The 15,649-nt window shown below is 44.3% G+C and overlaps 1 protein-coding gene across 2 annotated transcripts in view; it reads left to right on the top strand.

Moving 5' to 3' along the window:
• The first annotated feature begins 1,337 nt into the window (after positions 1–1,337).
• The window catches only part of frem2b (FRAS1 related extracellular matrix 2b), a 159,828-nt gene continuing 145,516 nt past the window's right edge, over positions 1,338–15,649 (top strand). Inside the window, exon 1 of one of the 2 annotated variants that reach the window (XM_005157636.6) lies at positions 1,338–6,491. In XM_005157636.6, coding sequence (XP_005157693.1) covers positions 1,475–6,491 — 5,017 coding nt within the window. In that variant the 5' untranslated portion in view covers positions 1,338–1,474. The remainder of the gene's footprint in view (positions 6,492–15,649) is intronic. The other variant, NM_001137661.1, reaches the window with a different exon arrangement.

Here is a 15,649-nt window from a genome sequence, read left to right as displayed (position 1 = left end):
ACATCCGCTGTCAGCTGCACAGAAAGATGTGCATGTCTTATCAGTCAATAAAAGCCCATCACATGTGTGAAATACAGCTCGTCCCAAGGAACATTTGACCTAAATAACTGACATGCCTGATTTTAAAGTTTCATTTATAGGGTTTTCTAAAAACCTCTCAGGTGGAATAGAACAATGGAGGAATATTTGAGTGACACTGAATATTTTGCTACAGGGGATTTACATAATGTTTTATATATAATAGATTCTATTCTTAAATAGCAGATCATTCTGTGTTTGTGAGAAGCATTATTTTATGAAGACAGCATGTTGTTTGCCAGATTACATAACTGGTGGCTTTTATCATGTGGCCAAAAATATTTAAATAAAATGAAGAAGATATTTGCATTAAATAAATAGGATGTTTTTCTTTAATTTTAACAGTGTAGGATTAGAGTTAATTTTGTTCATCCAGCACAACTGCTTATGTTGTGAAGAAAAAAACTGTAGGGTTACCGCTCTTGATTTTCCTTTTCACCACCAGAGAGAGCTGGCATAATGCAAAGTGGATGCTTATAATCCATATCAGACAATTGTAGAAATTATTATGACCTCACATCCTTTTGCATGCTTAATCTTTTGTTTGAATTGTATTATTTATATTTTTATTTTTATTAAAATTATTATTATTATTATTATTAAGCAAATATCATTGCCTCTAAATAATAATAATATGATAATAATAAATAGTATAGGTCATTCATATAAAGTTAATTAATCAATTTAATTATTACAGAACCTATTAAATAGAAGATACTTTATTAGGAGGGGAATTTTTATTCTACTTTTAAGATAAAACTGTTTTGTTCTGGTTCAAAATAATTTAAAAAAATCATTTTTACAATTGTAAATTAATTTCTGCCTCTCAGACATCTTTATTTTTCATTTTTTACCCCCTCCATAACCTGTTTAGACTGGTCATTTCTGTTTATTTCAAAGCTTAGCTCAGTGTATTTATTTTATTCAATTCTAAAAGGTTTTATTTAGTATATGTGGCAGTCGGATGCTTAAAGTCTGATGGGAAATACAGTTTCTGATCTTAATGAACAAATAAAAGGCAGAGCAACATATACTTATGTACTAGTTTGGATAAAAGAGGGAATGCCGAAACGGCTTGCCATAATACGCCACAACTATTCCTTCTCAATACATGTCGATCTGTCCCCGCTTGCCTTTGTGTGACACTGCGAGCGACCAATCAGAGCGGCTCTAACGCATTCCACCGTGAACGTCAGCCAATCGCGTGAGAGCGGGGCGTGATTTCCCTCTCACGGCTCCGCGAGGCATGAAGTTTATTCATAGTGCGAGCAGCTCAGGGAGAAAGATGCACCTTTGCGCGGATGCGAATGGGAGATTTTTCTATTGCGCGCTTTAACTTTTCACACTTCCACGGATTGTTTCTAAGGTGAAATAGTAACTGTTGTTTACATTACAAATGGCTGGGAGTAGAACAGAGCAGCGGCACCGAAGATCGTTTCACGTGCACTTGTTTGTCATTACATTGACTTTGATTCGCGATGCATCTTCACAGGGCTTTGAGAGTTTGGGATTAACCTACGGTTTAAGGTCTGAACTTTCAGAGGATGCTATTCTCGTTGCCAATAATGGAATACGAGTTCCTTTCGGGAGATCTGTCTTTATTGATCCAATCAATGATCTGGTTATTCAAGTTCAGCCCGGAGACAAGTGCACCGTAACGGTTCTGGATAATGACCCACTGTCACAGAGACCTGGACAGCTGTCCCCGAAAAAGTTTCCTTGTGAATTCGGTCCCAATGATGTAAAATACTCGCATTTTGGATCCAGGAGCCCCTCAAAAGACAGAGTAAGACTTCAGCTCAGATATGACACTCAGACTGATACAGTTATCATTCCCTTTATGATGGAGGTGGAGGTGATTTTCACTCAGCTAGAGATTCTCACCAAACACATGCCTGTAGTTGTAGAAAAACTGCTTGGATTGAGTAATCCTATTGATAAGAAAATCCTGGAGTTCACTTATGACAGAAATGCTCATTTGTGCAAAGTTACATCTCTGGCCAGTGGCAGCTCATTGCCTCGATATGGAAAGCTGGTTGACAATGGAAAATTGGGGAAACCTGTAGACTGTGATGAATTTGTCAGGATGGACATTCGTTATCAGCATACTTTTGCACATCGTTCCCCAAACAGAGATTATATTCCCATGTATTTAGAATTACAAGACAAAGAAGCGAATGTGCTGAAGCAAGAGTTTTTCCAAATTGTAGTGCTCATAAAGGAGGGCGAGGAAAACACGGCTCCCAAACCAAGTTTTGTAGCAATGATGATGATGGAAGTCGATCAGTTCGTAATGACGGCTATAACCCACGACATGCTTGCTGCTGAGGATGTGGAATCTAATCCTGATGATTTAATCTTTAACATCACTTCCCCGCTGTCCTTTGAGGAGGGCTACATTGTGAGCACGGATGACAGGAATTTGCCCATTACGTCTTTTTATCAAGCAGACCTGAAAGAGCTTAAGATAGCCTATAAGCCTCCCGCTGTGGACTCAGATGCGGAGAGAATTTTCCAAATTGAATTTGAAGTTGTAGACACTGAGGGGGCTATATCGGACCCCTTTGCGTTTATGATAGTGGTTAAGCCTATGAACACTCTAGCACCAGTTGTGACCCGTAATACGGGGCAGCTGCTTTATGAGGGTCAATCCAGGCCACTGTCAAGCTCACAAAATCTACAAATTAGTGATGAGGACAATTTAGATTATGTTCAGATCACGGTTATTAATGGGCTTCGCCATGGAGAGCTCACAGTTCTGGGCTCCAGGCAAAAATTCTTCACTCCAGCAGACCTCGATGTGGGAAGCGTGATCTACCAGCATGATGGCAGCGATACGTACAGCGATAATATCATTTTCAGAATGACAGATGGCAAAAATGAAGTTGAGTTTCTGTTTCCCATTACAGTGGTGCCAACTGATGACGAACCTCCTATAATCAATGCCAACACCGGTTTGGTTTTGTTTAAAAACCAAATGATGCCTATTTCTTCTTTAACGCTTAGTGCGGCAGATATAGACTCTGAGGATTCAACTATCAAATTCATCATGGTGCCTCCTTACTCTAACATCGGAGAAGTGATACTTCGTCAATCAGATGCACCAGAGGATCCGTCCACATGGAGGTTCAACGCAGAGGATGAGATGTATGAGAAAGTAGTGACCGAATGGCTCCAGCATGATATCACAGAAGGCAAGTTGTTTTATAGACATATCGGACCACACAATACAAAAACCATCATGGATCAGTTTGTTTTCCGTGTGCAAGATGACAATGATCCACCAAACCAGTCAGGAGAGAACTCTTTCATCATCAAAGTTCTCCCCATTGATGATATCCCCCCTGATATGTATCCTGGGACCACCTTGCAAATGACTGTTCATGAATACCATCTCACTTTTTTCCGAAAGAAATTCTTGCGCTACACAGATTTGGATTCTGACGACAGGGATTTGAAGTACACAATTACCCAACCACCCGCTGACACAGATGAGAACAGCCCTGGCATTCTGGGAAGCATCGTTTTAACCGAGAGTCCAACTTTGGAGGTCAATGAGTTCACTCAGGCGCAGATAAATCATCACAAGATTGCCTACAAGCCTCCCGATCTAGAACTTGGAATAACCCCACACGTGGTGCAGTTCCAATACAAAGTCGAGGATACAGCAGGAAACAGCGCCAGTGGAGTTTTCACCATATTTTTACAGCCTGTGGACAACAAACCTCCGCAGATCACCAACACGGGCTTTACTTTGCAAGAACGAGGGATGCACGTCATCACACGCGCTGAGCTGGACACCACAGATGCCGACACGGACAGCTCACAGATTTTGTTTACAATCACCCAGCCTCCACAGCATGGTCAGGTCAAGTACACATTCACCGACATGACTAAAGGGAATTCGTTTAATTTGGATGACATATCGAATGGCAGAATATCTTACATTCATAATGGGGATGAGTCAACTAGTGATTTCTTTCAGCTGGATGTCAGTGATGGTGTCCATGTTGTCACAATCACCGTCAGGATCAGCGTAAAGCCTATTGACGATGAAGCGCCAATCATCAGCCTTCCAGAGGGAACTATTGGCTCCTATATAGATGTTTTAGAGAACGGAGCGACTGAGATCACAACCAATGTTATTCAAGGTCGAGATGAGGACACCGATGACCTAAGGCTGACCTTTATTGTGGAGGATCCCCCAGTGTTTGGTGAAATATTAGTAAATGGTGTGCCATCCAATAGGTTTACTCAAGCAGATATCATCAGTGGTTTGGTAGTGTATGCGCATAATACTGGAGAAATTGGCTTGGCAACAAAACAAGACTTTTTCAATCTGACACTCACCGATATGTCTGATGAATGGACAGTTGGGGGGAATAAAATCAAAGGGGTTCGCGTGCAGGTCACCATTCTGCCATTGGACAGTCAGGCTCCGGAGGTGTTCGTGGGCCCCCAGTTCATCGTCGTAGAGGGTGAGAAAAATGTTATAGCAATTTCGCACATTAGCGCCAATGACATTGACACCCCTAATGATGATCTCCTTTGCACAATTATTGTGCAGCCCACTTCAGGTTATGTAGAAAACATTTCCCCCGCACCAGGATCTGAAAAATCCAGATCAGGGATTGCCATCAGTGCTTTCACCATCAAAGACATTCGGGAAAACCACATTTATTATGTGCAAAGTATTCATAAAGGAGTCGAGCCAGTTGAAGATAGGTTTACTTTCAGGTGTTCAGATGGGATCAACTTTTCCGAGAGACACTTTTTCCCAATCGTCATAATCCCATCCAATGATGAGAAGCCTGAGATCTATATGAGAGAGTTTGTTGTGATGGAGGGCATGAACATTGTGATTGACACTCCAATATTAAATGGCGCCGATGCTGACGTTCCAGCGGATGAGCTCACATTTATTATTTCAAAACCTCCGAAACATGGATTTATCCTTAATCAGCTAACCTCAGGCACAATTCCTGTCACAAACTTCACTCTCGAACAGATACGAGAGGCTTCAAGTATTGTCTACGAACATGATGATTCAGAAACCACAGAGGATAGCTTTGAAATTCTTCTTACTGATGGTAAATTCACAGTGGAGAAAACCGTTATGATCATGGTCATATTGGTGGATGATGAAACACCAAGGATGGCGATTAATGATGGCCTTGAAATAGAAATCGGAGAGGTCAAAATCATCAACAATAAAGTGTTAAAAGCCACTGATTTGGATACAGAAGACAGCACTCTGACCTACATCATCCGTTATGGTCCGAATCAAGGTATTTTACAAAAGCGAACACCATTTGGACTATTTGAGAACATAACCGTCGGAATGAACTTCACACAAAATGAGGTCGACCAAGATATAATTATGTACATTCATAATGGACAAGAGGGAGTTCGTGACCTTATTAAATTTGATGTTACTGATGGCATTAACCCTTTGATTGACAGATACTTCTATGTAACTGTGGGTGGGATAGATATGGTGTTCCCAGATGTAATAAGCAAAGGTGTTTCTCTAAAAGAAGGAGGAAGGGTAACTCTAACCACAGATCTGCTCAGCACCAGCGATTACAACAGCCCTGATGAGCATTTGGTTTTCACCATCACTCGTGCCCCAGTAAGAGGACACTTAGAGTGCACCGACATACCAAGTATGCCCATAAGTTCATTCACTCAGCTTCAACTAGCCGGGAATAAAATCTACTACATTCACACTGCAGATGATGAGGTGAAGATGGACAGCTTTGAGTTTGAAGTGACCGATGGTTACAATCCAGTTTTCCGTACTTTCCGTGTGTCCATTACAGATGTGGACAACAAAAAACCAGTAGTGACCATTCACGGACTTATTGTTAATGAAGGTGAAAGTAAGCTGATCACTCCTTTTGAGTTGACGGTGGAGGATCGTGATACAGCCGACCAGCTTTTAAAGTTCACTATTACTCAAGTGCCTGTGCATGGCAAGTTGTTGTTTAATAACACCAGATCCGTCACTTCTTTCACCAAGCAGGACCTGAATGAAAACATGATCCGCTACAAGCATGATGGAACCGAGTCTGCATCCGATAGCTTCTCGTTTACTGTTACCGATGGAACCCACACTGACTTTTACGTGTTCCCTGACACGGTTTATGCCACTCGCAAACCCCAAATGATGAAAATCACTATTTATTCAGTTGACAATGGAGTTCCGCAGGTTGTGACAAATAAAGGTGGCACAACCTTAAGAACTCTTTCTACTGGTCACCTTGGATTTCTGATCACTAGTAAAACATTAAAGGCAGAGGACAGAGACAGCCCTCAAGGAGCAGTGACTTTTAAAATTACAGTGGGAGCTGAACATGGCTACCTGATTGACCTGGGGAAAGGCAACGCCACTATTACCACATTCACCCAAGGTGAGTCTTTGATGATAATGTAATGCTGCTGTATGTTATAATATTTTAAATCTTTTAAATTAATCTGCATTTCTGGTAGATTAATGCTTAATGCGTTAGGATAGTATGTGAGAGAATAATGGATTAACATACATGTCAGAATACTATCTTATAGGGATATTTTATGCAAAAATGAAAATTCTGTGATCATTTATTCACCCTCATGTCAATTCAGATCCGAAGGGCTTTCTTTCTTCTGTGTAACAGAAGAAGGTGATCTTTTTTTGTGGAATATCTTGGGTGCTCATTTCCACATGATAAAATGTCTATCGACCCCCTATTTTTGTGGAAAAATTAATAAATAAAAATATGTCAGCTGGTCTTCAAGCTATAAATGTTCCCAAAAAAACCCTGATTGAAAGCTACATAATATGGGTTTGGCCACTCAGTAGTATGTTTTTGCTTTAATAAACTTCTAAATAGCTGCTTATTGATAATTATAAATGTAATAGTTGGGTTGAGGTATTTCCACGTAGATGTGTGCATACAATTCTGAACTGCATTGTTAAAAAACAGTCTACCTACCTATATTTACATCCAAACTGGCAGCATAAATAGACAGGAATTACCTTTAAAAGATGGTCACACTTTATTTTGATAGTTTGTTTGTTGGATTAAGTTACATTGCCAGCTAACTCTCATTAGATTATAAGTAGACTGTTAGGTTGGGGTTATGGTTAGGGTTGCGGTTTGTGTAAGTTAGCATGTACTAGCATAGTTTCTTATAGTCATTTAAATGTCTGTTGAAGGAGCGGTATCAGCAGATATTAAGCAGACAGTCTACTAATACTCAAATGGACCATAAAAGTGAAGTGTTACCTAAAAGATTTAACACTTAAAATGGCAAATATTAATTTAGCCATAATTATCACATAGCTAATAACAACATAACCAGTTCTTTCTAATTCTTCAAGAGTCAAGATGATCTTTGACCTGATTCGGGAGCTCCTGAAAATAGAGTTTTGACAGACAGAGATAGGGACAAAGATACTACAAGTGAACAATCCTAAATATATTCCTGAAATGAGGATATGTTTAACTTTATTTATTAGTCAAAATCATTTCAAAGGTTAAAAATTGATTCAAATAATCATATGAAGAAAGTAATGAGAAAAAGGATGAACGTTGATCCTTTCTGGGATGGATTTGAAGACAGAAATCTGACCTCATCGTGTCCAATAAACTTAGTAAAAACTAATAAGGTCACTTCATTCCATCATGTTGTCCCAATCAATCTGGAAGCCAGCATTTTGTACAGTGTAAGAGTAGGTGGTCACACTTTATTTAGCTACTTTATTCACTTTATTTCTACTTTTGTAGTGTTTCTTTTTCTCCCCATTTTGAGGGATTGTTTTGTCTTAATTATATGGACATGAGCAGCCTGTGTATGAGGGTGAATAAAGATTGGAGGGATTACCTTTCTTTGTAATGAACATGATACCCAATAATAACTACAATGTTCTAAAGAGCACCAGGGAGGATTGTCTTAAAATATTTAAAAGCTATCTGAAAAAGAGAACACATGGCTGTTAAAGAATGACATCAGTATCCTTTGTAAGATGTTTTTGACTTTTAATAAGACTGATACAACATTTTCACTGTAAGGTAAAAAAGGCCTAATGTTTTACACCAATACATAAGCAAACAAACATGCTTGTGTTACTCAAGTCGCCCAGTCACAGGAAAGGACTTTCAGTGCTCTCAGGCATATCTGGACAGCTTAATATAGTTATAAAAAGTTGTAAATGTCAAAACTAGCAGGGGACATGCTCAACTTGCCACTGTGCTTCCCCTTTCTAAATATGCTCCTTTTTTAGGATTCTCTTTGAATATTTCAAGGGAGTTTAGCACAGTTGGAGGCTGGGTGGTGTTGGTGTGGGCTACTGACAGTAAATAAAGTTGCTGTTACCTTATGGGCATTTGAAAATGATGGGTTTACATTTTTATGAGCTGGCCCCTTTGAAGAGAAATGTTTTGACATCAAATATTGAAGATAGGCTAGCAGTGTGGATGTAACACCCTCTCAGAAAGAAAAAAAAAAAAAACACACAGATGAAATCCACTCCAAAGTTTAAGCACAAGAGGGGCTGATGGAGAAATTAATAGGCGGGTGCCAGCTGGAGACCTGCGGCTCTTTGTGGCTCTTTCAGTCAGAGGGGAATTGATGTACCACAGCTTTAGTGCTTCATATTTCTTTCGCTGTAAATTAAACACTGCCCAGCTGATGAATCTCAGACATAATGCAGTCTGGTGCCTGCAGCCCTCTGTGCAAGAGCACATGGGCAAAGTGCCCATGTTTGAAAGCAATTTCAAACTTGGTTCATTTACAGTACAGTACACTGTCCCGAATGACACCTTGTGCTCTCTTGTTCCTCTTCAGAGTCTAATCTCTGGACTCCAAGACTCACATGGACTGCTAACCAAAAGTTCACTTTGGAGTTCACACCATGTGGCATTTGCGACAAGGTTACCCTTTTAGAGAAAAAAAGAGAAAGTTTAAACTTAGTCTTGTCTGCTCCGGAAAATATATCGTCTGAGCATCGATACTGCAACGTGTAGGTTCGCAGTAGTCACATTGCAGGATATGCAATGTTTATTATGATTATAAATTTTAAGAAGTTTATCATTTGCATGTGTCTTTAAGGCCGGTGACTTTGTCAGTATCTTAAGAGAGTTTATACAGGGTTGTTACTGGTGCTGGAAATCCTGGAAAATGCTTGATTTTTAATATAGTGTTTTCAAGGTTAGAAAAGTGCTTGGATTTTGGACAAAGTGCTTGAACCTGCTTGAATTTGCAGGGCTCGAAATTGTGACTGTTTTCATGGTTTCATATGCGCACAATTTTATCTATGTGACCTCAAAATATATTTGGAAGCATATGTGCGAGTGCATAAATTGTTGTCGTGCGTGTTTTTATTGCAAAATGTTTACCACGTGTGTATTTATGGAGCTAATAATAAGCCAAAACAAGCTGAATTTGAATTGTGTTTAATTGAATTATTTACATTTGTAAGTTAATAAAACTGATTATGTCCTATTAGAAATGTTTTGAATTTGTATTTCTTAACCTGATTATTGAACATCTGAAACTTAAGACAACTTAATTTTTTAAGTCAGATTTTTATAGACATATTTTTAAACTTCAGATTTGTTTTGGTTCTGTATTTAAAGACTGCAGATATTGAGTATGTAAAAATACAGTTTTAAGTTTTTAAGAGGGCGAAGCAGTGGCGCAGTAGGGTCGCAGTAGTGGCGCAGTAGGGTCGCTGGTTCGAGCCTCGGCTCAGTTGGCGTTTCTGTGCTCCGGTTTCCCCCACAGTCCAAAGACATACGGTACAGGTGAAATGGGTTGGCTAAATTGACCGTAGTGTATGAGTGTGATTGTGTGTGGATGTTTCCCAGAGATGGGTTGCGGCTGGAAGGGCATCCGCTGCATAAAAATTTGGCGGTTCATTCCGCTGTGGCGACCCCGGATTAATAAAGGGACTAAGCCGACAAGAAAATGATGAAAGTTTTTAAGAATTCAAATGAACACAATTCAAATTCAGATTGTTTTGGCACTATTAGCTACATGAGACATTCACCCAGAATGCATCTTTGCACCTGAAATGTCAATCCAATGAATGTAAAAAATAACAAACGATTAATACTACACCCAGACAAAATCTGACTTTAAGCTCATTTCTTGAGATATCAACTTTAGGTAGAAAGAGACCAAACTTAAAAACATACTTCATCGAATAACTGAACTTTTTTTGTTTGTTTGTTTGTTTTTATCATTTTTGGGAGAACTATTCCAATAATTCTATGCTCTAAAGGACTCAACGATTTGAGTTGAAATGTCATATTGTGTTTTTTAAAATAGCACAATGAATTTAAATGTTAAGAAAAATCATACAACATATTTAAACGTATTTAACCAAGGTTAATAGGTGCTGGAAAAGCACACAAATGCTGCTTGAAAAGTGCTGGAATTTGAAGTTGGAAAAGGTGTAAGAACCCTGTTTATAGCATGTTAGTAGTGCATAAAGAAGATTAATTGTATTAAATTACTTATATGATGATAACCATGCTGTTATTTTACATTTGATAATTCAATTTCTGTGTCTGAATTTTGTTGCTCTCTTCAGAAAACCATGAAGCATGTTTTTTTTTCACTTTAATTTTTGCTCCGTTGTTTATTTATAACTGTAGTTTATTAATTGTATATAATTAATTGTATAAAAGTATATTTATGATTTACTCCCCTATAAATATCATCACAATCAATCTAAAGTAATGACTTTGCTTAAATTTGCTATTTAATTCTTCTGGTGAAATTGTATTTATATTGCAATGTATGTCGCAGGGGAAAAATATCACAATGTCAAAAAATAAATAAATAAATGCAATGAAGTTAAATGATTTAAAGCAGAATTTAAATATTTTTAAAATGTATAAGTTAATATTTATTAATTTATTGCCTTTAATACAAAAATAACAAATGAAGTTTGTAAATAGTTGTTTACTTATTTTTTATACCTATTTCGTTTTTGCGTAAACTGCGAAATGCTAATGTATGATATACAGTAGTTGATGTCATCTGCATCATACAGTATGTTTACAGGCATGTGAGTGCCAACCAAAACAACTATCCGCTTGTTAAGTCATGACGTGTGAAATACTGTTCCCCTTCGGGGGGAACTTCAGCACTATAAGTGGATTTGATTGTAAAATCCACGCATTGGGAGGTTCGGTTCAGAAGCTACTCGTCTGAAAGAGTATTGAACGGGCCAATTAAGAATGAATTGGCAGCGCAAGCCTGCGCAGGTGAGCGGCATAAGCAATCAACTGAGTATATAAGCTCACCTGGCGCAGCAGACGCTATCCTTTTCGCTTCAGAGACTTTCTGATCGAGTCGATGAGGGTTCCTCCTGCTGTGACCAGCGATTCTGAGCGAACGAGAGCATTCTCCCGGTCCAGAGTGTGTACACGCAGTGGCAGACGGTCGAGCTGGGTTTCTCCCTTGCCTGGCGTTCTTTGGGTCCGGTCCTCCAGAGCGGTGCGTATAAAGTTGCAAACTTCACAGAAAGAGCAACACAGTCGTGCAGCACGTCCTTATCAGGACGGCGCTCCGACTGTGCGTTTCTGGATGCGGTGGTTTCCTGTCCTCGGATGATGGGCGCGGGCACTGCGTTGCATGTCTGCGGGTCCAGCATGTTAATGCGCTGCTCGCGGGCAGTTCATGACGTCATTGCGATGCCATGACTGTTGCGCAAGATCGCGGTTAGCCTTTGCAAAAGGGCGAACCTCCCCAGTTGTCCCCTGCTCTGCAGCGGGCACTCGGGCAGATCTGAGGGTTTCAGCGAGAGATAATCCGTCGCCCACGGGCCCGCGGACCTCCCGCTCCTCTAAGCGCTCCATCCAAGCTTCGGGCGGGGGAAGCGATCCGTCTAACAGATGGTAGCCCTTACGCCCGATGACACCGGAGACCAGATGTCCACCGCGGCATCGGAGGGTGGGCTTTCATTGTCCGATGATGATCCAGACCCGCTCGCCCCCTTCGGGCTGGTGAGCGCTGTCACTACGGATCCTGAAACGGACATGTTAGCCGTGCTTTCCCGGGCTGCTTCGGCCGTGGGTTGGAGATGGTTTATCCCCCAGCTCCGCGGCCGGACCGACTAGAGGGGCGTTCCCTTCTTCCCGGAGGTGCACAGTAGGCTCACGCGGTCTTGTAAAGCACTTTTTTCTGCTCGTGCTGCGTGTTCCTCCACCCTAACCACTCTTGACGGTGAAACAGCCAGGGGGTATGTGGCGATTCCTCAGGTTGAGTGCGCGATGGCGGTAAATCCGCGCGGCGCCTCTTCTTGGTGGGGTCCGCCTCGTCTCCCATCCAAAGCCTGTAAGTTATCTACCTCCCTCGGAGCTAGAGCTTACATAGCTGCGGGCCAGGCTGCTTCCGCCTTGCATGCGATAGCCACCTACCAGCGCTACCAAGCGCAGGCGCTGGCCGAGCTGCACGAGGGTGGGTCCAACCCAGGCTTACGAGCTTCGCACCGCCGCTGACTTAGCTCTTCGGACTACTGAGTCCGCTGCGTGTGCGTTGGGGAGGACGATGTCCACATTAGTGGTCCAGGAGCGCCACCCCTGGCTGATATGCGCAAAGTCGACAAAGTCCGCTTTCTTGACTTCCCCATATCCCCAGCCAGGTTCGGCGACACTGTCTGTGAATTCACCCAGGAATTCAAGGCGGTGAGAGAGCAGTTGGTGGGTGATGTCTTATCGGCGGTCCGTAGCCCGCTCCGCCCGCCGTGCCATTCATACCTGCTCCTCGCCGAAGGCGCCCGCCTACGAGAGCTGCTCCGCCCCCGCACACGCCTCTGGCGAAGCGAGCGCGTCGGGCACCTCGGAAGCAGGCAGCCCCCCTGCCCAGAACGCCGCTAAGTCCGGCAACGGACCGCGAAGCGCCCCTGGGACAGGCCATCTGGAGAAGAGGGAACTTGCTCTTTCCCCGCTGGAGGGCGGGGCCCCATTTCCAACGGCACTTTTTACTGCCATGAAAACATTATGAAAGGGCACTTTTCACTTCCCCAGATGTGACAGCCCGAAATCTGCCAGTCTGGGACGCTATGCTTTCTAGCTTGCAGATTCGGTGCGTTTCGCCAGTGGCTCACGAGCGCTGGGAGGACGGTCTCCTTTCTCCCACCCCTCGAGCCTCCCCTCCGGAGCTCGGGTTTGGAGTGAGAGCAAATATCTCACCTCCAGCTTTTCCGTGGGACCCGCGAGCTTCCCGGATCAGCACACCCACTCCGCGCTGCCCCACTGCTGGTACGTCAGCGATTGTAGCGATGAGTCCATTAGCGAGAGCTCTGCCTGCCTGGTTAGCGCGGGCCAGCTCTTCGCGGTGGCTCATACGCACAATCAGACTCGGCTATGCGATTCAGTTCGCGAAACGGCCCCCCAAGTCACGGGTGTGTATTCACCAGGGTCAGCCCTCTGTCCGCCCCTGTCTTGCGAGAGGAGATTGCTGTCCTCCTGGCGAAGGATGCAATCGAGCCGCTCCCTCCAGCCGAGATGGAGAGCGGGTTTTACAGCCCACGCTTCATCGTGCCCAAAAAGAGCGGTGGGTCACGGCCAATCCTAGATCTGCGCGTTTTGAACCGCTGCCTGCACAAGCTGCCGTTCAGAATGCTCACGCAGAAGCGCATCCTCCGGTGCGTTCGTCCTCTGGGTTGGTCTGCAGCATTAGACCTGATGGACGCGTATTTCCATGTCTCCACTCTTCCTCGCCACCGACAGTTCTGCGGTTTGCGTTTGAAGGTCGAGCTTGGCAATACAAAGCCCTCCCCTTCGGGCTCTCTCTGTCTCCGCGGGTCCTCACCAAGCCCGCGGAGGGTGCCTCAGCGCCCCTTCGGCTCGCGGGCATCTGCATACTCAATTTCTTACGACAGGCTGAATTTTGCCCTCTCTTGATTATGCACAGAGTTGATTATGCACAGAGACAAAGTGCTCTGGCACTTCCACCTGTGGGGGTTTCAGGTCAACCGAGAAAAGAGCAAACTCGCCCCCGTGCAGAGGATCTCTTCTCTCGGGCTGGAGCTGGACTCGGTCACCATGGCAGCGCGCCTCTCCGGAGAGCGCGCTCAGCTGATGCTGTACTGTCTGAGAGAGCTCGACAGTAAAATAGTGGTCCCACTGAAACTATTTCAGAGGCTCCTGGGGCATATGGCATCCGCAGCCGCTTCATGCCGCTCGGATTATTCTATATGAGACCACTTCAGCACTGGCTTCACGATCGAGTCCCCAGACGCGCATGGCACGCGCGCGCACACCGAGTCTCTGTTACTGCGCTGTGTCGCCGCGCCCTCAGCCCTTGGAGCGACCCCTCGTTCCTACAGGCCTGGGTGTCTCTAGAACAGGCGTCCAGTCTTGTTGTCGTTTCAGCAGACGCTTCCAACACGGGCTGGGGGGCTGTGCGTTGCGGGCATGCGGCTGCGGACCTGTGGAAAGGTACCCAGTTGCATTGGCATATCGCCTGGAGCTGTTGGCAGTGTTCCCCGCTCTCCACCGTTTTTTTCCGGTGTTGGAGCGGCAACACGTGCTGGTCAGGACGGACAGTACGGCGGCGGTGGCGTATATCAGCCGTATAGGGGGTATGCGCTCTCGCCGCATGTCTCAGCTCGCCCGCCGTCTGCTCCTCTGGAGTCATCCGCGGCTGAAATCGCTGCACGCCATTCATATTCAGGCAAGCTCAACCGTGCAGCCGATGCGCTCTCACGGCAGCCTTGCGTCCTGGAGAATGGAGACTCCACCCCGAGTCTGTTCAGCTGATATGGGCGCGATTCGGGGAAGCCCAGATCGATCTGTTGCTTCCCCCGAGATCGCTCATTGCCAGTTGTTCTTTCCCTGACCGAGTGCTCTCGGCACGGATGCACTGGCTTACAGCTGGCCTCGGGGCACGCGCAATACGCGTTTCCCCCAGTGAGCCTGCTCGCGCAGTTACTGTGCATTGTCAGGGAGGACGAGGAACAGGTTGCTGGTTGCGCCCCTCTGGCTCAACCGGACCTGGATGTCAGAGCTCTCCCTCGCGATAGCCCTCCCCTGGCAGTCCCTTCGAGAGAGCACCTACTCTCTCAGGGACAGGGCACCACCTGGCACCCTCGCCGATCTTTGGAGATTTTTAGACGCGAGGAAGACTTAGGTAACCTCCGATTGCGGTGGCTAATACCGTCACTCGGGCTAGAGCCCCCTCCCCGAGCGCGCCTATGCCCTGACGTGAAGTCTATTCACTGAATGGTGTGTCTCTCGCTGAGAAGACCCCCGTAATTTGCCAGATCAGCGTTGTGCTTTCTTTACGCCGAGAGAAGTTGGAGAGCAGGCTGTCGCCCTCCACACTCAAGGTTACGTGGCTGCCATCTCCGCTCTCATAATGCGGTGGCTGGCAGCACCGTGGGAACGCATAACCTCATCATCCGGTTCCTCAGGGGCGTTAAGCGAATTAATCCACCCCGCCCCCTCTCATGCCCTCTTACGATCTCGCCCTCGCTACACAAGCCGCGTCAGATCCCTTCGATCCTCGACTCAGTATATTTCTGTCCCTGAAGACAGCTCTGCTGGTCGCGTTGATATCGATTAGAGGG

This window comes from Danio rerio, chromosome 15 (assembly GCF_049306965.1).
Source record: "Danio rerio strain Tuebingen ecotype United States chromosome 15, GRCz12tu, whole genome shotgun sequence".
Lineage (NCBI taxonomy): Eukaryota > Metazoa > Chordata > Actinopteri > Cypriniformes > Danionidae > Danio > Danio rerio.
The sequence above is the reverse complement of the archived record's forward strand: the minus strand, read 5'-3'. Positions and strand labels throughout refer to the sequence as shown.